Source organism: Anguilla rostrata, chromosome 15 (genome assembly GCF_018555375.3).
Source record: "Anguilla rostrata isolate EN2019 chromosome 15, ASM1855537v3, whole genome shotgun sequence".
Classification (NCBI taxonomy): domain Eukaryota; kingdom Metazoa; phylum Chordata; class Actinopteri; order Anguilliformes; family Anguillidae; genus Anguilla; species Anguilla rostrata.
In genome coordinates, this window is record NC_057947.1 from 34,143,140 (window position 1) to 34,170,099 (window position 26,960).

Genomic DNA, 26,960 nt, shown 5'->3' on the forward strand with positions numbered 1-26,960 from the left:
GGGAGGGAGGGAGGGGAGAGAGAGAGGGGGACAGGGAGAGAGGGAGAGAGAGGGGAGGGAGGGAGGGGAGAGAGAGAGGGGGACAGAGGGAGAGAGGGAGAGAGAGGGGGGGAGAGGGAGAGGGAGAGGGAGAAAGAGTGGGAGAGACAGAGTATGTATAAATGTTATTTATTAATTTATTAAATATTATTATTTATTTTTTATTAATGATAATATGATAATATTACTATTATATTATATTATATATATACTGTTGGGTACAGTAGTTATTCTCGCTAATCTGCATTCATGTTCTAGTCTAGCATGTGAGCTTTGGCAAATATTTATGAGTGAATTTCATGCCAGTAAATCGTTCTGAATTTGAGAAACAGAGGGATCACGATGAAGGGGAGGGAGAGAATAAGAGTGACAGAGAGATTGAGAGACTAGCAGAGAGATGGAAAGATGAGGGACAGAGGGAGGGAAAAAAGAGAGAATAAGACTGGCAGAGAGATGGAGAGATAGAAACCATGATGAGGGATAAAGGGAGGGAGAAAAGGAGAAAGAATAATCACAGATAGAGGGGAAACAGACTTTAACATTAATCTGACACCTCTTCATTCTGAATTTGTGATTGTGATTTTTGTTTTACGTTAACACTTTACAGTATTTATTACATAAAGTCCAGAGAATGAATATGATGAAAAGCGAGAGAGAGAGAGAGAGAGAGAGAGAGAGAAGAGGGGGTGAAAAAGAGAGGAACCGGATTAGAAAGGGGCAGAGAGGGGAACAGAGGGAATAAGAAGGGGTGAGAGAGAGAAAGAGAGGGAAAAGGGAGAGCAAGGATGAGAAGGAGCACTGTAGACAGAGGGAAAGAACGACAGAACGAGAGAGAAAGAGAGAAGGAGAGAGGGAGGGAGAGAGAAAGAGAGAGAGAGATTGGGAGATGGAGGCACAGAAAGAGAAAGTGTGAAAGAGGAATAAACAGATACAGATTTTTTTTTTATTATTTTTTTTTTAAATCACAATAACATACTGATTCCATTTCCTTAAACCAGGGCTGCCCAGCCCTGTTCCTGGAGATCTGCCGTCCTGTAGGTTTTCACTCCAACCATAATTTGGCACACCTGACTACTACTAATTAGCACCTGAACAAGATCTCTAGCTGGTGAATGAAGTGTGCTTTGTTCAGGTTTGGAGTGAGAACCTAGAGGACGGCAGATCTCCAGGAACAGGCTTGGGCAGCCCTGCAGGAAGCATTCCTTCGAGCTTTCTGTGCCTGGTCTAATAATGAGAAACAGACTGGGATTATGCGGGGGGGGGGGGGGGGGTAATGGGTAGAAATAACCCAGAATCTGATTCTATCTGTACCGCTAGGCTACCTGCAGGCTACGATGCCCCCCCCACAGTCACTCGACCTGTGTCAGGTGATGCTGTCCCAGGATGCAATGCTCCCAACCCTAACCTCACCCATAACTGGATTTGGAAGGAAAAGCTGGAAGAATTCTGCATGGACAGAAGTGCCTTTTTGGCCTGACATGAGCTGCCAAGTTGTTTTGGCAGAAGAAAGAGGGTGTAATAATCTCATGAAAGCACGTGCGCACAAACACACACACACAATCACAAACACACACACAAACACACACACACACACAGACACACACACACACACACACACACACCCACCCACACACACGCACACACACACACACACACTCTCACACACACACACACACACACTCACACACACACACACACACACACACTCACACTCACACTCACACACACTCACACACACACACACACACCACACACACACACACACACACACACAGCGTCTCAGAGCGTAACCCACAGGAGCCCTCAGGAAAGATGCAAACGAAATAAAAATGGGGGCACAGATTTGCCAAAAGCGTCGTTGGGCTGCAGCGGGAGTAACAGGTGGAAACGCGGAGCTGCTCACCAAACACAACTTTTTTATTCACACTTTCGTTTTTTTTGCACACACATTTTTGCATGCTTTTCATGAATTTGCAGATGAAGCTTGAATTCTGAAAACCACCTTCAGCGCTAGTGCAAGGAGGCACTGCAGAGAGGGCACCTCACAGCTTCTCACTCACACTTATCTCCAAACTGCAGCCGAAAATGCTCTGTATACAAAAGTAAAGAACTCAAAATGTGCCAAACGATTACGTCCAGTAGGCCAGGTCTCGATCGGTTCATCATTCCACACAAATCCACCCACAAGCGTCAGAACCCTTTGTTTATCGCGGCACACCCTAGCCAACGTTACCTGTCGCATAAATCGCACTGTTTAAACTACAGCATTTCCAGCAATCTGTGATTCATAAAATTCCATTCTCCACTGTCATTTCTAGTCATTTTCAAAACGGCCATGATTTGATTAACCCCCTCCCCTCCCCTCCACACACATTCTCCCCAAGCACATTCTGACCGGCTGTGACATCACAATGGCCCGTGGCTGTGACATCATGTTGACCCTTTGGGGTCAGGAGCCGAGTTGGCTGGCTCCCCTGTCCTTTAGTGCCTTACAGTGCACTCTAACCAGCAGCCAATGAAATCACTGCCCCTCCTTCACCCCAGAGGCCGTTCAGTCCAGAGCTGTGGGAGTCAGTAGCTGCCTCCTTCATTTCTACACGTCTGTGTATGCGCGTCTGTAATGCCCGCAACATTTTTTTTTTTTTTTTAACATAACTGAAACATCTAGAAAAATGAGAACCCATTTTTTAAAAATCGCAAGTTGTCTTCTGTGTTTTCGAAGCACACTCTCCATCCAACCTCTCACACACACACACACACACACTCACACACACACAACGCACAGCACACACACACACACACAACACACACCACCACACACACACACACACACACATGCACTTTGCACACAGAGGCACAACACCAGACCACAGAACCAGCAAAAACAACTGGCCCGTCGACAGCACCACTGTCACATCCAGGTGATAAATGCCTTTGCACACAGGAGGCAAACAGCTGCAGACTCACAGAAAGCCAGAAGAAAAACAACCCCTGACAGACACGACCACAGTGACACACACGCTGGCTCTCCAAGCTGCGAAGCCTTGCTGTGCTCTCAACCGCCACTCTCTGACCATCCCCAGCGTTCCTGTTGGCCTGTTTGTTTATTCGGCTTCGAACCCTAACCCAAACTGCACAGTGGCCACGCGCCCAGCCTGCGCGAACCCAAAAGCCTCAACCAAAATCCAAACATACACCCGTCCGCGAAATTATGCACCTGCCAAGGGCCTGGGCAGCTCCACTTGTCTGGGAGGCTCAGGCTTTTTATCCTGAAAGAAATAAAATGATTATAAAATAATTAAGCGATGATGTTTCATTATTGCAATGCATTTGTTATTCGCCTACTGTGTGTGTATGTGTGTGTATGTGTGTGTGTCTGCTAGTGTCTGCGTGTGTGTGTGTGTGTGCGTGTGTCTGCGTGTGTGTGTGTGTGTGAGTGTGTGTGTGTGTAAGGTGCGTGTGTGTGTGTACTACATGCACGGTAAAGCAGTTTAAAACTGCAGTCAAGGTACATACACACTCACAAACAGAACACCAACAAAATGGCACCGAGCCAGGTGCACAAACCACACAGGATGATGTTCACAGGGGGAGAGTAACGCTGCTATTAAACATTTCTAAACTCCACACACGCCCTCAGTACCACGGACCGAGTCCGCGTCGGCGCAGTCGATCATCTCCAGGCAGAAGCAGCAGGAGGAGGAGGAGGAGGAGCAGGAGGAGGAGGAGAGGAGCAGGAGCAGAGAGGAGGAGAGGGAGGGCAGGGCAGGAGGCAGAGGAGGAGGAGGAGGAGGAGGAGCAGGAGGAGGAGGAGGAAGAGGAGGAGCAGGAGTAGGAGGAGGAGGAGGAGAGGAGGAGGGAGCAGTGGAGCGGGGAGGAGATCGAGGTTTCCTGCGTCTTTATCGCGGTGCGATCGGACTCAGGAGTCACTTTTTCATCTCCAGCCTTCCCGCCGCCGCCGCCGCTCTCCCCTCCTGCAGGGGCTGATGGGATTGACGCGGGCGGGGCGTGAAAATCGCGCCTTTAATCTGCAGATTGTCCCCCGAGCCTGTTTCCCCACCGGGTCTCACTCCGTTAAAAAAATCACAACGTTTCCGCTCAAACGATCGGCCACCTGTGGGGACACCCGCTTTTTAGCTTAATTGAGTCAAGTGCGAAGGTGCTATAGGTACGGGACGGTACCCCCCCCCGTGTGATACCCCACAAGTAAAGTTCAATTTTTTTGTTGAGACGAGAAAATCTCCAAGTCTCGTCTTTACAATCCAAATTGTGCTGCGTAACGTACTGTAGATGGATGTGCTTCTTGGACCCACCGTAGAAACGGTGTGATGTTAAACAAGGTTTGCATGTCCACTATACCTGAGACAAGGTGAGCAAGAGCATGTGACCTAGCACTACACTGACCTGGGGGGGTATTTCATAAAGCAGGATTACTGAGTTAGCTGGATAACTGCACTGAGTAAAACCCGAAAAAGCTCTTTTTTACTTCAGTCCATGTTCCAGATTTGGGAGGGTTCTGGGTTTTACTCAGCGCAGTTATCCAGCTAAACCAGTAATCCTGCTTTGTGAAACAGGGCCCTGGTCTAACTGTAGACAAACAGCGGCCACCAACATATATGTCAGTAGGTTAATGTGGGGTCAGGAAGAAACGCTGCATGCATATTTGTCCGATGTAAAATACTATGTGCAACTCCAGTGAGGTGATACAGACACATGAGTCACATATCACTGACAGGCCACTCAAAATAAATATGCAGATTTTTTTTTTTTGTACATTTCGGAAATCATTCCAAGCTATACATAGAAGCGACGCATAGAATCAGCAATTCCTTTTCCCACGGTTTCTCAAAAATAGGACCCACAAGAGCAACACGTGCCAGGATATTCCCCTTGAGCTAGCAAGCAGCCACACAACGTCGGGCAGTCCTGCTTATTTACTAACAACACAGTTTGATGTATGGTGGGGGACGGGGGGGGGGGGGACGGGGGGGGGGGGGGGGTAGGCAATACCAGAAGAGTTAAACTTTAGTGATGCTCTGTGCTCTACCTTTAAGGTGAGACTCAACAACAAGTGGCATGTCGGGGTGTGTTAGGATGGAAATGGACTGCATTTATATAGCGCTTTTATCCAAAGCGCTTTACAATTGATGCCTCTCATTCACCAGAGCAGTTAGGGGTTAGATGTCTTGCTCAAGGACACTTCGACACGCCCAGGGCGGGGTTTGAACCGGCAACCCTCCGACTGCCAGACAATCAGTCTTACCTCCTGAGCTATGTCGCCCCATATGGAGCGCTTGTAGCTAGAACACGTGCTTTTGGGGGGGGGGGGGGGCAGTGGAGAATCTGAGGGGGGGGGGGGGGGCACAAAAAGCCCCAGGGAAATCAGCCAGCCTTCTCCACGGACAGAGTAAATGAGGTTTAATAAGTAAGTCATCATCCCCCCCCTCCCTCCCTCTCTCTCGCTCCCAGACAAGTGGCCAGCCTGGTGAGACCCCCCCAATCACACTGAGTGCATTAACCTTGTTAACCCGTTTCACAAAACACAAAAAGGAGCGGCTCAATTAATCCGCAGGTCATGGCGAACATCTCGTTTGTATTTATGAACCGTCCCCTCGTCTCTGCTTGGCTCGCTCTTTCAACGGCTCAGAGACGGAATTTTTCCAAATTTGAAGCAATAACATGTCGGGCAATGGTTTTAACCTTTAACTGCGCTTGTATTTTGTTTTTTTGTTGAAAAATTGCTCTCACGTTCTGCAGCACGTTTCCACAACAAAGTCTTTACTAGGACTGTTCTGATAAATACTACCCAGGCAATAGAATCAGTTCACTGAGGAAATGTTTTCTTTCACTCTGTTACTATGCTGGTAATTGCATGGCGAGGTGTTTGGATCCATTTATGAGCTTCAATCTCACGTTAATCTCATGAATGCCGCACATACTCTTTGCCTTAACAGAGGCCTTCAAAGCAGCGTAGTCTAATTATATGCAAGGGAACGCTACAACAGAAAAACTGACACCAGATAGTACTCACCGAATCCAGTGTCCAAGCACAAAATCTTGTTTTCTGCCTTCAAACACCAACTCGCATCGTGTTGCACGCGTGAGGGAATTGTTCCGAGCATCGATCTGCAGTAACAAAGTGCATAAACGAAAGCATCGGCATAAAATAACTAATTAGATCTGCTGACACAGAACCGCCAATAAATATTGACATCTTTGAAAACACTTCCCTGTGGAAAGAGTATTACACTGCTGTGTGATTTATGCTTGCGTTCAATCATCATTATGAAAAACAAAACAAAACAAAAGGATTTCCTAGTTTCCCTTTGAGTGAATATATATCCTTGTCACTGAAAAACAGTCAACGGGGGAAAGTGATTTCAAGCACAATTCACACCTCGGTCCAAAAGGACTTTACCAGGTTGTGTTAAATGCATGAGATTATAGCTGAGCATAATTAGTTATAACACACATCTCTACAACCCCTCTTTCACACTTTTCTCTAGTTCTGCTTCCATCCTTAAAGCTATTCAGATCCGCATCAGCGAGGGGAGAGAGAGAGAGAGGGAGAGGGGGGGGGAGAGAGAGAGTTGACTAATGGGGTCCAGAGGGGATAAATGTAATTATTAATGAACTCAACTGTTATCAGAGCCACTCTGATTATCTACAGCATCTGGAGTCGTTCTGCAACAGGGTTGAGTGCGTACCCACGTGTGAGCATCACCTCAGTGTTTAAACTTTTTGGGCTTTTTTTTTTTTCATGTTTTCATCTTTCCTACTCTTCAACCACCCCTGATTGCACCAATCACCAATCAAGGTAGCAGCTGTGAATTCTGAGGCTTGGGACAGAATATACTGGGAGGCCCCTGCCCCCCTCCCCTCCCCCCACCAATATATTTTGTAACAAATGAAAAATAGGTACACAAAGTCTCCAAGTTGCAATTTGTCAACTAATTTGTAGCTGGGTATTTAAAAATGCTAGTCGGACTCACAGGAAGTTTTGCTTCTGACCAATCCTGGTACCTTTTTGGCTGGGCCGCAACAGCAGGGCCAGCCCTACAAACGCGAATGTCTGTGACTGACTGACTGAGTGAGCGAGTGAGTGATGAAGTTACACCATTGGTCAGCCGGAGAGGTCCAGCCACATACTAGGTTTTGACCTGGTCTTGTTTTTTTTGGTCTCTCTGGAAAGGGTAGCGAAATGTAGTTCCGAGAACTAGACACGGTTCGCTACTGCCGGCCAATGGAAACACATCCAGACCCCATTTCGCGGCACAGTTTCACGGCACAGCAGATAAAGAGGAAAAGGTCAGTGTGCTTATGCTGCTGTATTTTGATGCCGGTCGTCAGCAGCGCTAAACAAAACAAACAAGTATAAAACTTTACACATAAATATGTGGGACGTAAAATGAGCACCTGTTGAAACATATGGTATATAACAAAATATCACATTTTCAAAAACGCAAAAGGGAAAAAATGGTTCTTTTCCCTGACACTTGTACATCATCATGCAGCACAAAGCAGGGAAAATGGAGGCTGTACCTCAGTAACTGCCCAACTGTGTGATACAGAGACTGTCCAACAGTCTCAGAATATTTTGATAGTACAGAGATCAATGGAGTGCAAGGCGTCAAACTGTTCCCTCTCATCTTCCTTTTGCATGAAATCCAAAACAATTTCATATTATCTTCATGCTTACTGTGGTACTCAAAGCCCTCAAATGATCTTCTCCCAGTTAAGGAGTAACAAAGCAAGCCTTCAGAGCAAAGGCGCTGTGTATAAGTACCCCCTCCCAACCTTAAAAAAAAGAAAGAGAGAGTTACATACAGCGGTAGTAGAAGACGGGCCAGAAGATCAGAATGAGAATGCCGCGTGGAACAGTCTCCTCGGCAACCGCTCAGGGTTGCGCGTGATTGATGCCGAGGTCCACAGCGGAACTCGTCTCCCTTCACCCAGCTCATTTACATACGCAGAAACCGCACGCGCGAGCCTCAGCGCTCTGATCTATTTTTAAAGCGAAGTTCCAGAAGTGAGGACGAGATTTTTTATTCATGATTGAGAATAACTTATTCAATGAGGCGAGCGGCGTTAGCCTTTGCTCGCGATCTCCGCGTCATGATTAATTGATCGATTGATTTCGGTTTTTTTTTTTTTTCTGAGGCAGGGCGTGCTGTGAAACGCGCAGTGATAGCTTCGCGCGCTGTTGGCGTGATGTGGCCCGAGCTTTCCAACGGCTAACTCCTTGAAGCCGCATCTGACGGAAGTCTTCCATCAGGTTTCTCGTCGGTAGGCCTATTTCAGCTGATTGCAGCATCCTGTAAATATGTCGGACTAGTAAAAAAATAAATTAAAAAAACCACCGGAGAAACTCACTTAACTGCACTATGCACTCGCTAATAACATTTACACTTTTACCACTTATTTTTTTAAATGTCAGCACAATTTAAGTGAGGGCATCTGCCCAGGGGTTAAAGGAAAGCAGGTGGATGCTATGTGCCCTCTTTGAAACAGCAGGGAAACGGTAAAGAACTGCCTTTCCACTGCCGTTTAAACTTTTTCAGACACGCAGTCTGATAGCTGGCTTTCAACCCCGAACAAAACGCTCCCACACGGCACGTCAAATTCGGAGATGTATAAACGTGCGACCGTGTTCCAGCACCTCCGGTCTACGTTCCGCTCGTCTCCGCGGGGGACCGTCAAGTTTAGAAGAAAAAAAATCGCAGGAGAGCACTACTGAAGTGGGTGTGGGAGATGAGCGTCAAAATATTTCCTGCAACTGCGCTCCCAACGACAACAACAACAACAATGAGCCAGTCCAACACGACCGGCCTTCCACCATCACAAAAGGCCACTCCCAGCACTCCAAATGCATATGAGGACCACTCCCAACAAAGCATGAGAAGACCTCTCCCAACTCTGGCCATTAAAAGAGCCAGTGTAGATTGTCCCCAACATATCAGTTTACTCCCAAAGCAACAGAACACACACCCACCACAACAAACCAGCAACAGACCATTACAGATTAATCCAGACTCTAAAGAAATTTTTAAAAAGAAGAAGAAAGTGACAGTGTTAATTCCCTGAGAGGTTACTACCTTTTGTGCTTAATCATAAATGTGTAACAATTATTTGAAAATGAAAAAAAGAAAAATAATTAAAACAAAATGGCGGCAAGATAAGCTGTAAACTGTATCAGGGTAGCCTTTAAATAAATACACCCCCTCTATTCAAAGTTTAATTAGCTCCGCTTGAAAAGACCACAGCCAAAATATCCACACCCATGCTCCCTGCTTTCCAAGTGCGTGAGATGTGCGAATGTGTTTGCATATTTTTCGCAGTGGCTCTAAGGTGGGGTCTGACTGTCAATACAGTGATGTCATCACTATTAAAGCCCACCAACGCAATACCTCCATTTAACCCTTTCACGCACGCTGTCCACTGCAGTGGACTGGGTTTCCAAAAAGTCTATTTTTACAGAGTCAAAAACACTTCTGCTCTTCAATCTGCTTGACGGCAGATCCTTTGGACCTTTGCCTAAATCTTGATGTGCTCCATATTGTTACATTTGATTGGCTTTTATAGTTTTGACACACTGAAGGCCAAAATGGTGAGTGGAGGAGGAAACGCTCAAAGCACCTCTGGTATAACTGCGAAACCTTTTTATTTCTAGAGAACAGAGCAGGTTAAAAAATATATTTTCTCGTTAGGTAAGATGCGAGGAGCACTATAAGTTATGTTTTAAACAAAAAAAATGTAATCTGGTTTATATACTGTGTAAGGACAACCTTCAGTCCACTCGAGTGGACCTCATGCATTAAGAGATGTATTCTGCACGTGTGGCCTATGTTTTCATGGTAAATGGTAAATGGACTGCATTTATATAGCGCTTTTATCCAAAGCGCTTTACAATTGATGCCTCTCATTCACCCATTCACACACACACACACCAACGGTGAAAGGCTGCCATGCAAGGTACCAATCAGCACGTTGGGAGCAAGTAGGGGTTAGGTGTCTTGCTCAGGGACACTTCGACACGCCCAAGGCGGGGGATCGAACCAGCAACCCTCCGACTGCCAGACAACTGCTCTTACCTCCTGAGCTATGTCACCCCTCATGGAGTCAACAAATTTTCTGCATCCTTTCACATGTCCTTAAAAGTTTGTTTTTTTTAATTCCAAAAATGATTGCTCTGTTCTGTAGTAATTCGTGCATGAAAGGGTTAAGGTCCGAGGTGCTGCTCAGTTTGGTAGACAGTCACTGCAAATAAGTTAAGCTAGTGTGAGCGGCTAACGGCAAAATGCTACTTTAATTAATGAAAGGTAATGAAAACACTGTGGAGGAAGGGGGTTGGGGGGGGGGGTCGCCACACTATTAATTAAAGATACCCCGGAACATTCTACCACTTAGTCACCGAGCGCCAAAACTGTCAGCAGCTACCTCACAGGACTCTCGCAGCTCATGGAGAAATTAGAGCAACAGATCACAGGGATATGAATCACAAACAGGGAGGACAGTTTATATGACCTTGAATATGGTGTATACTTTAAAAAAAAACTGCTGCAAATATCAAGTGGCTCAGATAGATGTGCAAAATACATACTATGAATATTATACTCAATAATAACAATTAAAAAAAAAAATTATAATAAAATATATTTAAAAGCTGTATTCCCAACACAGTAAAATGTCCAGTGTTAATTTGACTGTAACAGAATGTATATGAGCCCAGTCTGGTCACAGCGAACAGACAAAAACTGTAAGAGTTGATGTAACACCTGCGCATTTTACTTTGCAGAAGTGCTTGTCTGTTCAGCTCCGGTTTTACTGGAATTTAGCCTTTTTTGTATCTATACTGGTGCTCATTTAACATCACTGTAGGCCCAATGTTTTAAGCTTCTCAAGATAAGAGGGACTATATGGGTGCAAATTTAAGGCAGTCTGTGGTTCATGTAGCATCCAAGAGTGAATGGTGGCAACGATGTTTATTTAAAAGGGGGGAAAAAAGTATGTATATATATATATATATATACACTTTATAATATGACCAGATATACTGGACATACTTAACAGCTATGTTAAGTTTAACTATCGCCCCCCCCCAAAAAAAATCTGCTTTCATTTGTTTTTCTTCTCGCCTTAAGTTTGGCATCCCCCTGACTCAAAGCATGAACACGACATTTTTAAAGTTTTATTTCAGTAGCTCACAGACTGCGAGAAACCTCCTGGGATTTATGAAGGACAGTCCGAATTCCGAATTATAAACATTATAATAAATATCACTGTTATTGCAGAAGTAAATCACTGGCATTTCTAATGGCCCTGACCTAAGGCACTTAAGATATAAACTGAGAAAAAAAGGGGGGGCATAATATAAGGCTCTAAACTGTTAAGCGAGAGGATATTTAATAGAGCTCAGCTCAATTTTCCCCGACAGTTTTAAACAAAATGAGTTACGCGGTCCGTACATTAACGGGACAGCATCGGCCCAGCTCATCTCTGCAGCATTAAGTTAGTAAAGCCCCATGTAACCCTGCAAATGTGCACCAGTCAAATCTTAATCCTACACTGTACAGCCTGCTAAAGCTAAAATGAAACAATACTCCATATTTAAGGCCCCCGGAGATGCAGCCATTATGGTATCGCTGAGGTGGCTGGGTCCACCTCGCTATGTACATGATACTTTTTTAAGAACAACTAACTTTGCTTGCATTTGAAAACCATTTTCAGATGCACGCATGGTGTCTGTTTTACTGTGTGTGTAAGGCCCTGTGTGTACGAACTTACTTAAAATGCACAGGTGTCAACACAGCTACTTCTACGCTTTGATTATCTGCTAAGAGGACATCATGAATTGCTTCCTGCTTTTCATTTCGATTCTGATTGAGTTACGTGACAACCTAATCAAGCTTCCTAAGACAACACCTGAATACTTGAGAGTAATTATATCCCAGCAGAACCCTGGAATGTGACAAACGGCCACGTCATAGTATTCTGTCTGCCTGATGGCCGATAGCCAAGTATATTATTATTATCACTACTACTACATTTTGTACTGTTCGGACTTTCTTGTGTTTTTTTCCCCCACATTCAACTCTTCAGTAATCTAATTCCAATAACAAACGGGTCCTCCTTTGTATTATTCGCTGGAAATTAAATTTCCAACATAAAAAAGAAGACACTGCTACAAAGGACAGACATATTCTTTAAGACCGTTATGAGTGGACCGCGTTTGAAGGATCATTACTTAACCATAATAATCATTGATAATTAATAAGTTAACATGAATACAAATCCCATTCTGACTTCGTCACGTCAGGACGGAATGACAAGACAAGCGCTGACGTTCGTAGCCCGGTGCCCCCGGCATATTTCAGCTACACTGCCTATTAAGTGTGAGTATCTCTCGACTCGTGATCGATTCCCAGGGTGGATTCCCATACTCGAGTTAAGTTGTGGAGGCGTTGCTTCGGAGTGACCGTGAAACCACCCGCCAAGGATAAAGTAAGCAGCTGCGTCTTCTTAACAACTGCAGCAATAAAACGAACGGCCTAAACACACGCGCACGCACGCATGCACTCGCGCGCGCGCGCACACACACTGAGTCCAGATTGATGGTAGTTCGGTGGCGCTACGTTGCAACAAAAATGTAAATTCGTTTAGCCATTGTTAGAACCATCCACTGGCAAATTCTGAGGTTCATTTGACAACCAATTCTTACTGATCGGGAAATGTTTAATCCCAATCACACAAGACTAAAGTGCACAGAGAAGCTAGGGGACAACGAAAGTGAATGCAGTGGACGTAATTTTTTAAAGTAGCCTGATTAAAAAAAGAAAAAAGTTCAAGGCACCCCGCCCTCTTTGCCTTTACTCACACTATCCAATCAGGGATAAGGTGCTAAGGAAAACAAATCATGCGATTGGTCTACAGATCGTGGTTTCCAGGCGCCCCACTAAGCAGCACAGTCGGCAGTGAATGAGGGGTACCTGGAAACCGACGTTACATTATTGTGTGTGCTGTGTCTCGGACTAAACTTTTCAGTCACAAGCAAGTCGGCGTCGTGGTTAGTAAGAGGACAGAACAAGCAGTGGAGACAAATGGTTTATGGTACAAATGAGCAACAGTTCTGGGGAATGCAAAAGTTTTAGATCGCCGATTTACTGCACAAGGACTTAAAAGGGGTTTGTTTTTTTAAATGGTAGCAAGATGAAATGCCAACCAGAACATCGGTATTTTAACGTGTAGCTATCCAGTAATTAGAAAAGTAGCCTAATGGGATATGCAGTTTTATGTTGCCGATTGGGAGACAAATAAATTCTCTTCGAACACAGCGGATCTTGGAAACGGATTTGGAGTCGAGAGAGCGAACTTTGTCACCTAGACAGATCTGGACTAACTTATTTTCAATCCATGATCAAATTTGGGAGTGAAAACGGACACTGGCTACGGGACTGAGGAACAACCCAGACCCCCTCCTTTTTCTAGCTCGGAATCTGGATTTTTTTAAAAAGGGATTTAATGTAATATTCCTTCTTTTGGAAAATCGACGAAAGGGCTCGGGCAAGTAACTATAACTGCATCTGCTCTTCCTTTTTTTTTTTAAATCGATGGGAGTTTTTCAAATCCTGTTGCGGTTTATTTTTTGTAACGCGAGCTGGAGGTGAATGCTGCCGCGCGACATTAGTATGAACTGGTGAAAAGCACGAGAAGAAACCAAAGCCGTGGAGGACATTTGCAACCATTTATTCTAGCTAATTTGAAGGACTTGGCTGGGAGCGGGTGAAAGAAAGTATCCAGCCATTTCTTTTTAAGACACTGCCCCGTTAATGCGCCTTGTGGGTCTTCTGCGAGGTGTAATATTTAGCGTTTTTGTGTGCCCTCTGTCCATTTGATTCAATATGGCAATTTTAAAAACCTGGGATTGGGTTTGGACAACTGGCTGCGTTTTGGCGATCGCGTGCCTGTCGCTCCCGTTGTGCTCGGGTCAGTACCAAGGAGAGAAGGGCATCTCTATACCCGAGCACGGCTTTTGTCAGCCTATATCCATCCCGCTCTGTACCGACATCGCGTACAATCAGACCATCATGCCGAACCTCCTGGGCCACACCAATCAGGAAGACGCCGGGCTGGAGGTCCACCAGTTCTACCCGCTCGTGAAAGTGCAGTGTTCGATGGACTTAAAGTTTTTCCTGTGCTCGATGTATGCGCCGGTGTGCACGGTGCTCGAGCAAGCCATTCCGCCCTGCCGCTCTTTGTGCGAGCGCGCGCGTCAGGGCTGCGAGGCTCTGATGAACAAGTTCGGCTTCCAGTGGCCCGAGCGGCTCCGCTGCGAGAACTTCCCCGTGCACGGCGCCGGCGAAATCTGCGTGGGCCAGAACACCTCGGACACCGGCAGCCCCACCTCGTACCCGACGCCGTACGTCCCCGAGCTCATAACGCTGCCCCCTCCGCACGTGGGGCGGCCCAACCAGCCCTTCTCCTGCCCGCTGCAGCTGGAGGTGCCCGCCTACCTCAACTACTACTTCATGGGCGTCAAGGACTGCGGAGCGCCCTGCGAGCCGGCCAAGCCCAACGGCCTGATGTACTTCCGCGAGGAGGAGGTGAAGTTCGGCCGGCTGTGGGTGGGCATCTGGTCCATCCTGTGCTGCGTGAGCACCCTGTTCACGGTGCTGACGTACCTGGTGGACATGCGCCGTTTCCGCTACCCGGAGCGGCCCATCATCTTCCTGTCGGGCTGCTACTTCATGGTGGCGGTGGCCTACGCGGCCGGCTTCCTCCTGGAGGACAAGGTGGTGTGCATCGACGGGCTCAACCCTGACGGCTACAAGACGGTGGCGCAGGGCACCAAGAAAGAAGGCTGCACCATCCTCTTCATGATCCTCTACTTCTTCGGCATGGCCAGCTCCATCTGGTGGGTGATCCTGTCGCTCACCTGGTTCCTGTCGGCGGGCATGAAGTGGGGCCACGAGGCCATCGAGGCCAACTCGCAGTACTTCCACCTGGCGGCGTGGGCGGTGCCCGCGGTGAAGACCATCACCATCCTGGCCATGGGGCAGGTGGACGGCGACCTGCTGACCGGCGTGTGCTACGTGGGCATCTACAGCGTGGACTCGCTGCGCGGCTTCGTGCTGGCGCCGCTCTTCGTCTACCTCTTCATCGGCACCTCCTTCCTGCTGGCGGGCTTCGTGTCGCTCTTCCGCATCCGCACCATCATGAAGCACGACGGCACCAAGACGGAGAAGCTGGAGAAGCTCATGGTGCGCATCGGCGTCTTCAGCGTGCTGTACACGGTGCCCGCCACCATCGTCATCGCCTGCTACTTCTACGAGCAGGCCTTCCGCGAGCAGTGGGAGCGGACCTGGCACATGCAGACCTGCAAGCGCTTCGCCGTGCCCTGCCCCGTCAACAACTTCGCCCCCATGACGCCCGACTTCACCGTGTTCATGATCAAGTACCTGATGACCATGATCGTGGGCATCACCTCGGGCTTCTGGATATGGTCGGGGAAAACGCTGCAGTCGTGGCGAAGGTTTTACAAGAGGCTCAGCAACAGCAACCAGGGCGAGACGACTGTATGAACTTCTGGAGAGGGGCACTGTGGGGGGGGAGGGGGGGGATGAAAATGGGATGTCGGGACGGAGAAAATGAAAAGTCCTACGGCTTTACAAACTGGAATTGATACTTAAATCTAGACTTTTTTTTGGAATTTTAACTGAGCTCAGTGCTGCCCCTCTCTCCACACGAGATTTATTAATCAGGTTAATTTCTACTCATGAACAAACCTTTTCCATTCTCGTTGGTTGTTGCTGAGCCATTGATCGCATTGCCTTTTTTTTTCTTCCTTGAAGGGGTCCTTACTTTAATATGGAACATTTCAGAAAATCATTCTCATTTGAACTGTTGAATCACCATACTAGTTTTGTTTCTCCGTTGTATTTTATAAAAAAAAATTGTAAAAACCTCGACACTACTTTCGTTCGTTGTTTTTTTTTTTTCTCCAATAATGCGACCGTTCTATGGAAACATTCGTCTGCTGCTCCAGTTTTTTTAATTACTGCGTCCAGTTTAATACACACCTTTTCTGTATTATCGTCATCAAAGACTGCATTCCTTGTCTGCTGTCTATGGTAAAATACACCGTTTTATATCAACTTGTCTTTGGTTAGTCATTTCCCCCGTTTGCAACAGCATATGAAGTGCACAATTTGATATAAACTTGTTTTATTTTATTTTTTGCGTGCCATGGGCTACTTTTAAACTTTTCTCATGTTATAAATTTTCAGAAAACTCCCTTCCAGTATTGTTTTATTTGTACGCAGGAAATGTTTGCCATATCACTTTATTTTATGTCTTCAAATTTTGTTTAATTTCGTAATGTGTGTGACTTCTGCAGCCACCCTTCGACAATCATGCATTCTTCTGTTCCACGAAGAACGGCCGGGTTTTTTTTTCTTTCGAATTGGGGTAGTATAATATGCATGTGTATAGCTGTACAAATATGCAAGCTACTACATTATTCATAATTTGTAAATATTCTTCACTTTTTCCCCCAAATGAATATATGTATTTATAAAAAAAAAAATCTTGCTGTTTTTTTACTTGATTTTTTTAATACAGTAAGAGACCTCGTTTGTATCTGTACAGTTTCACCGAATAAAATGATTAGATTTTTTACTCTTGCCTTTGTTCCGTGTGAATGGTATTCGGAAAGTGCATCGGATAATATTTGAAATGTTAATGGTGGAAATTTACGTAAAAATACCCAAATTAAAAGAAATACTTTTTTCGTTGCAAATAGATCTATATAAATGGGCCTGCCATACCAAACGGAGCCTCGGTTTCATTCGTCGAGTTGGCCAACTATTTTAATATTACGTCTTTAGTGAACAGGAGTCACGTTTACGGTGCTTAAATTAGCGGGGGCTGGGAGGATATCTGTGCTATTTTTGAAGCTATCTGTGCCATTGTGACCGAAAGTAGTAGGCCAAAAAAACTAATTTGCATTAGTGTGATTAACAGTCTGGGCGCCGTCGTTTACCCAATAACTGGGCGTCAGCATCGACGAAGTTTCAACAAATGGGGATAAATACTTGTGAGAGAGGCCTACGAGGGTAGGGGTTGTCTCTAGTAAACATATCATTTAACGTTTTCATTTTATCTGCTTCAGTAGATCTCATTACATAGGTATGTTCCTGGTTAATTAAAAGCTTATGAGAATTCCTCAAACGAGCGTGGCTGAGTTGTGCGGTGGATGTAAACCAATTACAAGCAAACTGTGGACACACCAAAATATATATTTTTAGTGCCACAGACTGGAAAGGCCGAAATGGAGGAATTGCCTCGGGGCGATCCAGCACGAACTAAGAAAAAACAGAGTTGACTAGCTAAAACTTCAGCTAAATGACAAATGTAAAAAAATAAAAAAATAAAAACCATTCACTTGCTTATACACTGGACCACTTAATCCTCGCGTAACAACTAACAGGACAGCAGATATGTTTCAAATACGGTGTTTAGTAAAATTATATGTAAACGTCCGTTTCAGTCATCACACGAACAGTATAACTGGAGGCTGAAATGAAAATCAAGCGTTTATGGCAAAAGGTATCCTAAAGGTACGGTATCAGACATTCTTCAGTAGTTGCCCCATTCTCTATCCTTAATATATAGCATGCATTATACTTTTAATGGAACATTTTGTTGCATTTTCACATTTTACGAAACATACGCACCACAGACCCCAGTTTTCTGTGTGTCAAATAACTAGTACCCAGTCCACCTCTTATTTCTGAAATTTCCACACATTTCTAAAAATGAATCAGGTATACATTTAAATGCGTTATGCATGCGCACACGCGCAACACGTTTAATAAACAGGCAGCGCAAGAAACAATAAGTTTTCTGCACTGCTGTCTAGGCTGAGAGTTTTACACGAGGCGTCTGTCGTTTGACCCCGGCGTCTAATTTTGCAATGAAGGAAACGCCACGCCGATGTCACAAGGAACGAGTAGCCTAATCCAAATGGCCATTCTTGTTGTGATGTGCAGTGAGACATGTTTAAAAATTATCCAGCAAATGTGTCCCTGTTCTAAAAACTAGCGCGTGTAGACCGTTTGCTTTTGTAATTTGGTGAACTAATTGAAAACTGCAATCTGTAGCACAGGTGCTGTGCCAAAAAGGTGTACTGTGTTTACTTTTTAAAAAATCGAGTAAAGAGCTACACTGGTACACGTGTCGCTACTTACTTAGATTTTTTTAGCTAAATCTTACTGAAAACGGGGGAAAAAAACTTAGTTTTACACACATGAACTACACCCACATTCGTTTTTAGAAAGTCGGCATTTGGGAGCTCGATCATAGCGGCCTATTTTTTTTCCAGTTGGCTACTTGTTCTGATTTCGCCGGGCTCCAAATTCCTGCCTGCTTTTAACCAATCCTTTAGCATCAAAACAAGGGCAAATTGGTGTACTGGCGCCACCTACAGGTCATCCGTATTACTTCCCACTTCGATGGTTTGTGTCCATTTGTTTCAAACTCAGTTGTTCCATCATATATTTTTTAAACTTTTCTCTGGGATAACGAGCTTCACCGGGACTATGTAATAGTACTTTCCATCAGAATTGTGCGCATTACATCTTAGGTCGTGTTTGACGTCTTTCTTTTGATTATAGTGACATTATTTCCTTTATCCAGATACAATTTCATCCTTCTTACGTAGATAGCCTATAGAAGGGTAGAGATTATTCTCATGTGTATCTGTTATCTTGTTTGTTTGCGGTTATTTCCCAGACCATATGACTTACCCCCCCTCGCAAACTTAAATTATATCATGTTTTCACACTTTACTCCTCCTTCGCTTATGGCACATTCTTTAATTTCAATCAACTCGTCATTTGTAAAAACAGCCTTATCAAGTTACAAATATTTTTCATAAGGAATACATATGTGATCACCCAATAGTTTTATATGAACGAATGATGAAATTATTTCAGTAAAACTCATGAAATCTAAACTGAACTTCGACTTTTAGTGTTTCAACTATCGGTAGTGAATTGCTTTTCACTGTGTGTGCAATCTGTGTCCCTTGTAGAACAGTGGTTTTAAAGAACTAACATACTCTTTATGGTTATTTTTTTCCATTTAGTAAAAAATGTAAGAATATCTACATCCTGCAGTGGTGTACACCTGCATTTTAAGTTCTACACAGATTTTTTGTAGAGCACCAAACAGACCTATCTGCATCTGGTTATTATTCAAAAATTTAACCTCAAGTATCTGCAAATTTTCTGGAACAATACAAGAAACTTGCTTTTTTTTTTTACTAAAGGAAAGGAGAATGTTGATATCTAATAAAATATCCACTGAACTTTTTTTACCCCAAGGAATCGCCATTTGGATGTCAGCAATACCCTGTTATATAAATTAAGAAATGGCAGTATTTTACGGATTACAACTTTTTGACTAATCTGAGGATTAAGAATATAACTCTCTACGCCTAAGAGTAACATAAATTGTTGCCTTCCCTGGTCCTTTTTGTGTGCATGTGACTATATCACCCTTACAAGTTAACTGCCTGAAACTTTTGATTTTACACTAAAATATTTGCCTAAAAATAGGTATTTTTTTCCACAAAGCAGTTATATTCCTTACTGTACAGCAATTGGACAATCAGGGGAGGTCATTTGTGAGCCAATCAAAGTAAGTTTTAATTTGTTCCTAATGTCAAAAAGCCAGCCAATCAGCCAATGGGACATCGTGACACTGCAGAATTTGTTCTGTTCACTTTATCTTTTTTTTTTTTTTGCTAAATATGTCCGGTCTTTTCCTTTCAATCGTGCTGGATCAGCTCCAGTTTTGTGCCACACTGATGCAACGGCAACTTATTCATAGGGGCAATCTAGACTAATTAACCTTGCAATGACAATACAAATAATCCATTATGCATGGATTGTGCTGGAGGGCTGGATTAACTCCACTGCCATTATATTTTCCCAGAGCAGCCATCTTTGTTTTTTTTTTTTTTTTACCAGTACACCTCTTTGTGAGGTGAAACGGATGAAGTGTAACAGATGAGCGATGTGTCCTTAGCCCACCAGGGCTGTATAATCTCACATCTATTTCCAAACAAGCAGAAACTTGAGACAAGTTTTTTTTTTTTTTTGGTATCACTCAGTCCTGACATGTCCTTCAGTTAGTTATACGGGAGAAGAATACCCCGGTACAGTAGGATTTATTTATTTTTTTTAATTTGGTAACAGCTGCTCACGTTCAGTTTTTCCAATAACAGACAAAAACTGGTGTAACTGCCACTCATTTCATTACATTAAGCTAATCTTGTCCCTGATTGGCTGAGGAATGCCCAATTAGGGTTCAGGATTCTATGTTTATTAGTATGGTTATTCATCCTGTCATCTCCCATTTACTTTCAGGGACGCGATTACATTGGCTGGACGGGGCCAGGTGACCCCTCGGATCGAAAATAGTAGGCTTGGTGTACAGTACCGAAGGCCCTGACTTATTCACCACGGCAACCACAGTTGCTCACACCCGCCACTATACCCATAGGTTTCTTAGCAACACATTTCCACATTTTTTTTTTTAACGAGCCTGTTCTGCGAGCAACTGAATTTCAAAAGGCTTGGGTTTCATTGCGCTGCCAGCGAGAAGCACGCTGAGAGGCGTCAGCGAAGTGAGAGGTCAGCTGCTACATTTTAAAATGACAGTTTTTTTTTTTTTTAACGGAAACTTTAAAAAACTCAGCCAACTAAGACGTGACTTAATTTACCAAGGGTGAAAACCCTGCATCGTAACCGCTGATCTAGTATTTCCTTCTCTTCCTTCCTTACTTTGAAAAGAGTGTGATAATTGTTTACGCCCTCTGTCTCGACCGTAACTCTGTATGGTCTACTGGTCTAGTCCTTTGGAACGGTTTCAGACCTGCCATCCAAATTTTGCCTTTCCATCTGAATTTGCCCGAATGGACGGAATTCGTCAATGCCTCGTTTTTAGAACAGCGAATGTCGTGCTGCAATATTCTATGGGAATGTCTATAGGGACGTGTGGGAAATTATATTTAATAAGCTGACCCCTTACCAACATACTTTCAGCATTGCGATCAGATTGTGGTCCATTTATGACAATGTTTCTTTCCATGACTTGTGGAGGAAGTGAGATTCTGCTGCCCGTGACACTTTGGTGAGCAATCGCGTTCGTGCTGAAATTAATTTGGAACTTCAGATCGTTTATTCAGGCTGGCGTAAAGCTGGCATTTTCTGAGGCCTGCTTTTCTGAGCGCGAGCCACGGTACCCTCCACCCAACGGCATTTTTTTTTTCGTAAGAGCCCTGCTGGGCGTTGCAAGCGCGTAACGTGGACTTCACGCCAAATGGCTCGGACCAGAAAACGCCTTGCGCTGGAAGTTCCGTGAATCTCAGTGTTTTGGTTTCACGTATAAACAGGGAGCGCAGAGAAAATAGCAGGTCAAATTTTCCATTACTTAGTGCATTCTTTTAAAGCGAAGCCCATCTGGCCAGTCTTTTTTTTTTTTTTTTTTTTTAAATAATAACCGTTTCCAGAGCGGGGTTTTTCTGGAGATGTGGCCCATCGTTTGATTGCGGCGTCGGTAGAGACGGCATTAATCGTTTCCCCCCCGTTTGTTCTAACGTGAAGCCACCTGCGAAAACAAAAACGCGATCCCGCAGTTCTCAAACACGCACCCATCCTTCCAAGCAGGGCGATCAGCGTTTCTGTCCCGAATTTACTCTTCTCAGGGAACACCTGGTTCGGTCTCCTTTCGCTTTCCACCCTGGTCTGATGTATGTGTGTGTGTGTGTGTGTTTCTGGGAGAAGAACCCACCTTTTGAGAGCTGCCACTCAAGTCCCAACAGGACCGGTCGATCCATTTTTGTAGCGGAGACAGGAAGGACAGAATATGCAGATGGAGAGGGCAGTAATGGAGGACGACGCGGTGGCGGCGGCGGTGGCGGCGGCGGCTTGGGGCATTTGTTGGGGTACTTGGCCCGTGACCTCTAGGTGCGATGGACCTGTGGATGCTGCCATCTCCTCGTCTGCTGGAACAGAATTGGAAACATACATTACCATTACCATTACATTACAGGCATTTAGCAGACGCTCTTGTCCAGAGTGACTTACACAACTTTTTTACGTAGCATTGCTTCCATTTACACAGCTGGATATATACTGGAGCAATGCAGGTTAAGTACCTTGCACAAGGGTACGACGACAGTGTCCTACCCAGGAATCGAACCTGCGACCTTTAGGTTACAAGCCCAGTTCCTTACCCACTATACTACACTGCCGCCCGCATACATACAATAAGTGCAATTAGGTCCAATTACCCAGAATCCCTGTGGACTTCACTGCGCTGTCTCCGGGTTACCGTGGCAGCCTTATTAATGGGCTCTCCTTCATCTTAATTTGCTCTGGAGCAGAGCTGGCCAATCTTAACACAGGGGAGTCACACAGTATAGTATCCTGGTGGGGTTTTTTTTTCCTCTCCAAAAGACAGTCCCTCGAGTGTAATGTGCTGTTAAATTGTCCTTTAGCTCAATTAATTTGTAATTAACCGGTTACAGAGATCCCCAGGGTGTCATTCTGTGTCATTCCGTCTCGTCCGTTGGCCTGTTTTTGAGGAATTTTCACATTTCAGTGTGTTCAGACTAATGTGAGGAGTTCAGCCATTTTCTTTTGCAAAACAGCCATGTTTGCTCGTCTGAAGAATTGATTAATTTAGTGATTTATTAACACGATGAGTCACAGGGAACAGAAGCTCCTCCACACACACACACAGAAAGGGCAGGCAGGCTACTTGTGAAATTTAAAAGTTAACGCCTATCTGTGGAAAGTGAACGCAACGGCAAGGAGCCAAAGCTCTCAGTCTGTTAAAGGAGTCCGTTAAAAACAATCTCATGGAAGGAGGCAGTTGAATGCGTGTTTTCAATTACGCGGGTTTGAATGAGAACAGGAGTGAAGGCCAGCGCACACTCACAGAGGTTCCACAGGACCGGGCCTGGGTTCCCCCGGGTTCCCCCACGTTCCCACGGGTACCTGGCTGAAAGAATGGTTCTCCTCCATAGCTGCCCCCATCAGTGGCCAGAGAGGTAAGGTTAAGCAGAAAGCATCACTACCCCCCCCCCCCCCCCCCCCCGTCACTACTTGAGAGTGTGAAACCAACAGATTTACTCTCTGTGATAGCTGCAGTATTACTTCAGAGTTATTTTCTCACTTCCGAGTTATTTTCTCATAAGAAGTTCCCCCAATGACACACTGCGTTGTAATTAGATACTTTAATAGGAACTGAAACCATGGGTTCTACGTGTTAGCTAAAAGCTGTGGTAAGCAACCCTGTTCCTGGAGATCTACCATCCTGTGGGGTTTCATTTCAACCAAAATTTGGCACACCTGACTGTACTAATTAGTGGCTCAACAAAGACCTTGCGCTGTTGAATGAGGTGTGCTTTAGAAAGAACGATAAAAAGTGATGACTAGAAAAGGCCATTTAGCCAAACTTGGCTCGTCATTACTTTTCTTTTTTTTAATTTGAAATAAATGGCAATATAAATAGCATTGACAAACAATACAAATAAGTAAACCATAAATATAAAGCATCAAACAATCAATAAAAATGATCAATCAATAAAGAAACAATAAAACCCAATAAAAAGCAATAAAGCAGCAAAATAAACAGAATTACTTAAATAATAAGGGAAAGTTAATAAATCATCAAAGAAACAAATAGCCAAGTAAAAGAACATAAAACTACAGCATGTCCAGTACCGTGTCAAGCCTAGCCTTGAATACCATCGCGCTATATGTTAGGGTTGGAGGGAAAACCTACAGGACGGTAGATCTCCAGGAACAGGGCTGGTTACCTCTGGCTTAAAGAAAAATTAAGACACCACTTATCAGGACACAGAACACAGCTTTAACTTTTAACAGTTGGCTCCTACTGTTCACTTCCTCCTCTGATCTCCTGGTGTGTAAGGGGGGTAAAGTGTACCTTTAATCTGAGGGAGGGAAGGAGGGAGTGAGGGGGTGGGGGGGGGGGACAGGAGGAAGGAAGAGAAAATAAAAGTGAAGTAAAAGCAACAATTAGGGCTGAAGATCCTGAGGAGCGGGGAGGGACTGTGTGGGGTATGCCACCCAGGAACAATGACAGGAAGTGGGCTGTGATGGGGAGGAGTCCCCCGTTCACCGGGAAAAGCAAGGCCCGGCTACTGAGCTCGTCTGAGCGCGCTCAGTCGCGTCCACGCTTTCTTTTTTTTGTGTTCCTTTTGTTTGGAAGGAGGAAAAGGCGCTCACTGGTTGGCCAGACGGGGAGGAGGGTCATCGCAGGTTTGCCACTACAGCTTAAATGAAGAGGAACTAGCGTCCGGCTAATATCCTATATTCGTTCATTTGCTCGCTCACTCACTCTCTCACAGGGCAGGTTTCTCTTCTTAAAGGGCAGGTCTCTCCTCTTAAAGGGCAGATCTCTCCTCTCACCGGTTCTTTTATGAGGAACGTGAGTCCGATCCAAATCTGCTCCAACTGAACCATCACACGGAATTCACCAGGGTTGAGTCTCAGAGCACTCCCAGACCCCCAGACCTGGGGGGGGGGGGGAGGCTTGGACGTAAACCAGACACACACAGAACAGGACGTAAATGGTACACGGCCAGATAAATTTCCCTCTCATTTTTTGTTTTTTTTTTCCCCCCGCTTGCAGCCTCTCCAGAGATTTATCTAGAGTTCAGGTCAAGGTAAATGGCTGTATTAGTGTATTATTTTACCCAGTCCAGATACTGTACTGTAATTGGGCTGACCGGGGCATTAACCCAGGCCTTCGGGGGGGGCGGGGGGTGTGGGGGGGCGCTTTATTTATTATGGCTTAATCAGCTGCGGAGAAGAGACAGGCTCCTCCCTGCTCTGGGGCCTGTGGAGATGAGGCTTCAGGCCGTACCCGCAGTGCAGGCCTCGAGCGGCCTCCTGTTTCACCACTTCTACCGGAGCGGCAGTGTAGTATAAAGGGTAAGGAGCTGGTCTCGTAACCTAAAGGTCACAGGTTCGATTCCCCGACAGGACACTGCCGTTGTACCCTTGAGCGAGGTACTTAACCTACATTGCTCCAGTATATATCCAGCTGTATAACTGGATACAGTGTAAGTCGCTCTGGATAAGAGCGTCTGCCTGTAATGCAATGTAATGTAATGTATTGCTTCTCCAGTCGGTAAAACAGCCAATTAAAACGCGACACGCAGTCCGACCGGCCCTGGGTGCAAACCGCGGATCTTTCTGGCAACGAGAAATTTCCCTACGAGACGTTCTGACGGATTATTTCCCCCGTTTGTCCTCCGAGTGCGTTTATGAAAAGCGTCAGAGAATTGAGTAAGGGGGGGGTGGGGAATTGCCCGTCAGCCGAGACCGCTTTCTCCCCCCCCCCCCCTTTCCGCTCTTCTCCGCTCTCTTCCTCTCTTTTCTTTGTTCCCGTGTTATCGCGTCCGCGTTAGCGTTTCTCTCCGTTTGCGCTGCTCAGGGCCGCCTGTCAATCACACGCCGCTGGGGAAATTGGTTTTTGCGCGGGAGGGAGGGAGACGGTTTCTGAGGCCGAATGGATTTCTGGGGGGGGGGGGGAGGGGGGACAGACGGACACGATGAACGTTCCGCTGACATGACTTGGAAAAGGTAAGAACAGAATAATGGGTGACAGGTGAGCTCTGTCTGTCTGAGATCCTTCACTTGTAAACTGTTTACAAAATTTTTTTAAAAATGAAATAATAATCAGGGCACTCTGGCCAGCCAGTCAGCCAATCAATGATTTACCCCCCAACAAATCCCCCCCCCCTGCAAAAAACACCAGGTCAGGTGAATCTGACAGTGACAGATAGGCTTTTAGATGTAAACAGCCCCATCTGCATTGGGGGTGGGATGTGGGGGGGGGGGGGACAGGGGGGGTCGTGTGAAAGCCGTTCTTAAAGTCACGTCCCTGCAGCTTCAGAATGTCAACACCGAAGAACGGAAAGCCAGCGCCCCCTCAGGACCACCTGTCTCCCCTATCGCCAGCCTGTGACCCCCAGCATCGTCAGACCCAGCGAGCAACTCACGGGCCAACCCTTATCGTGACCTTTCTGCTGCTCATCGCCGATAAACACAAAATGCAACAATAATGCAAACCGTGTGTGATAAGGACGTATTCACGTATACAAGATCTGGAAATTACCGCTATGATGAAAGTAAAAAGTAAACCAACGGCGATAAGAAGAAAAAAAAATGTAATTAAATTATATAAACAGATGAAATCACGAGGAAGGTCAGGCAGGTGGTGAAACAGAGCAGCCATTCATCGTGTTCTCTGTGCAGAATGGCCTTCTTGTTTCAGTTTTGTTGTTTACAGTTTACAAAAAAAAAGACGAATGTTTTTTCCGCCTCTATGTAGCTGTCTACATGATGCAGGCCTCAGGTTCCTGTTGATAACACTTTGGTTTTTTATAAAGAATTTTTAAACAAAGTCAGTGTTCTAGAACTTTCAGTCGCCAGCAGTGATTGTTACATCAGCATTAGAATGTTCGGTTAAGAACATTCTAATAACATATTTGCAACCTCACACCTTACAGGTTTAACGTGACTGTGGAAAAAATTCAAATCGTGAAATGCTGTAAAAACTGAAAACCCTCATCCATCAATGAAAGCAGCGCATCATATGATACATAATTATATACTGTACATGTTTTCTATTTAATGCATGGTTTAACATGAGGACATTTCTGCCCAGCTGTCTCTGCGCAAGGGGGCTGGAGCCCATCGTGTTGTTTTGAAACTGAAGCTTACCATGTCTGCGCCATATCTGGTTTGGGTTAGTTCTCTCTGCTCTCTGTTAACTTGATCATTGACCATCATAAAAGATACAGATCAGCATTTCCTCCA

General features: G+C 45.1%; 1 protein-coding gene and 1 long non-coding RNA gene across 4 annotated transcripts in view; one reads left to right on the forward strand and one right to left on the reverse strand.

The window, feature by feature from the left end:
• LOC135241120 (uncharacterized) overlaps positions 1-26,960 on the reverse strand; it is a 71,907-nt gene that overhangs the window by 30,771 nt on the left and 14,176 nt on the right. Inside the window, exons 3-5 of one of the 3 annotated variants that reach the window (XR_010325890.1) lie at positions 21,895-22,105; positions 6,071-6,165; positions 3,053-3,308 (exon numbers count right to left, since the gene is read on the reverse strand). This is a non-coding gene — a long non-coding RNA (uncharacterized LOC135241120). Of the gene's footprint in view, positions 1-3,052; positions 3,309-6,070; positions 6,166-21,894; positions 22,109-26,960 lie in introns of those variants that run through there. The other 2 variants (XR_010325891.1, XR_010325889.1) reach the window with 2 other exon arrangements.
• On the forward strand, positions 13,009-16,718 carry fzd7b (frizzled class receptor 7b). The gene has a single exon (XM_064310525.1). The coding sequence runs from the start codon at positions 13,938-13,940 to the stop codon at positions 15,615-15,617; it is 1,680 nt and encodes a 559-aa protein (XP_064166595.1). The 5' UTR covers positions 13,009-13,937; the 3' UTR covers positions 15,618-16,718.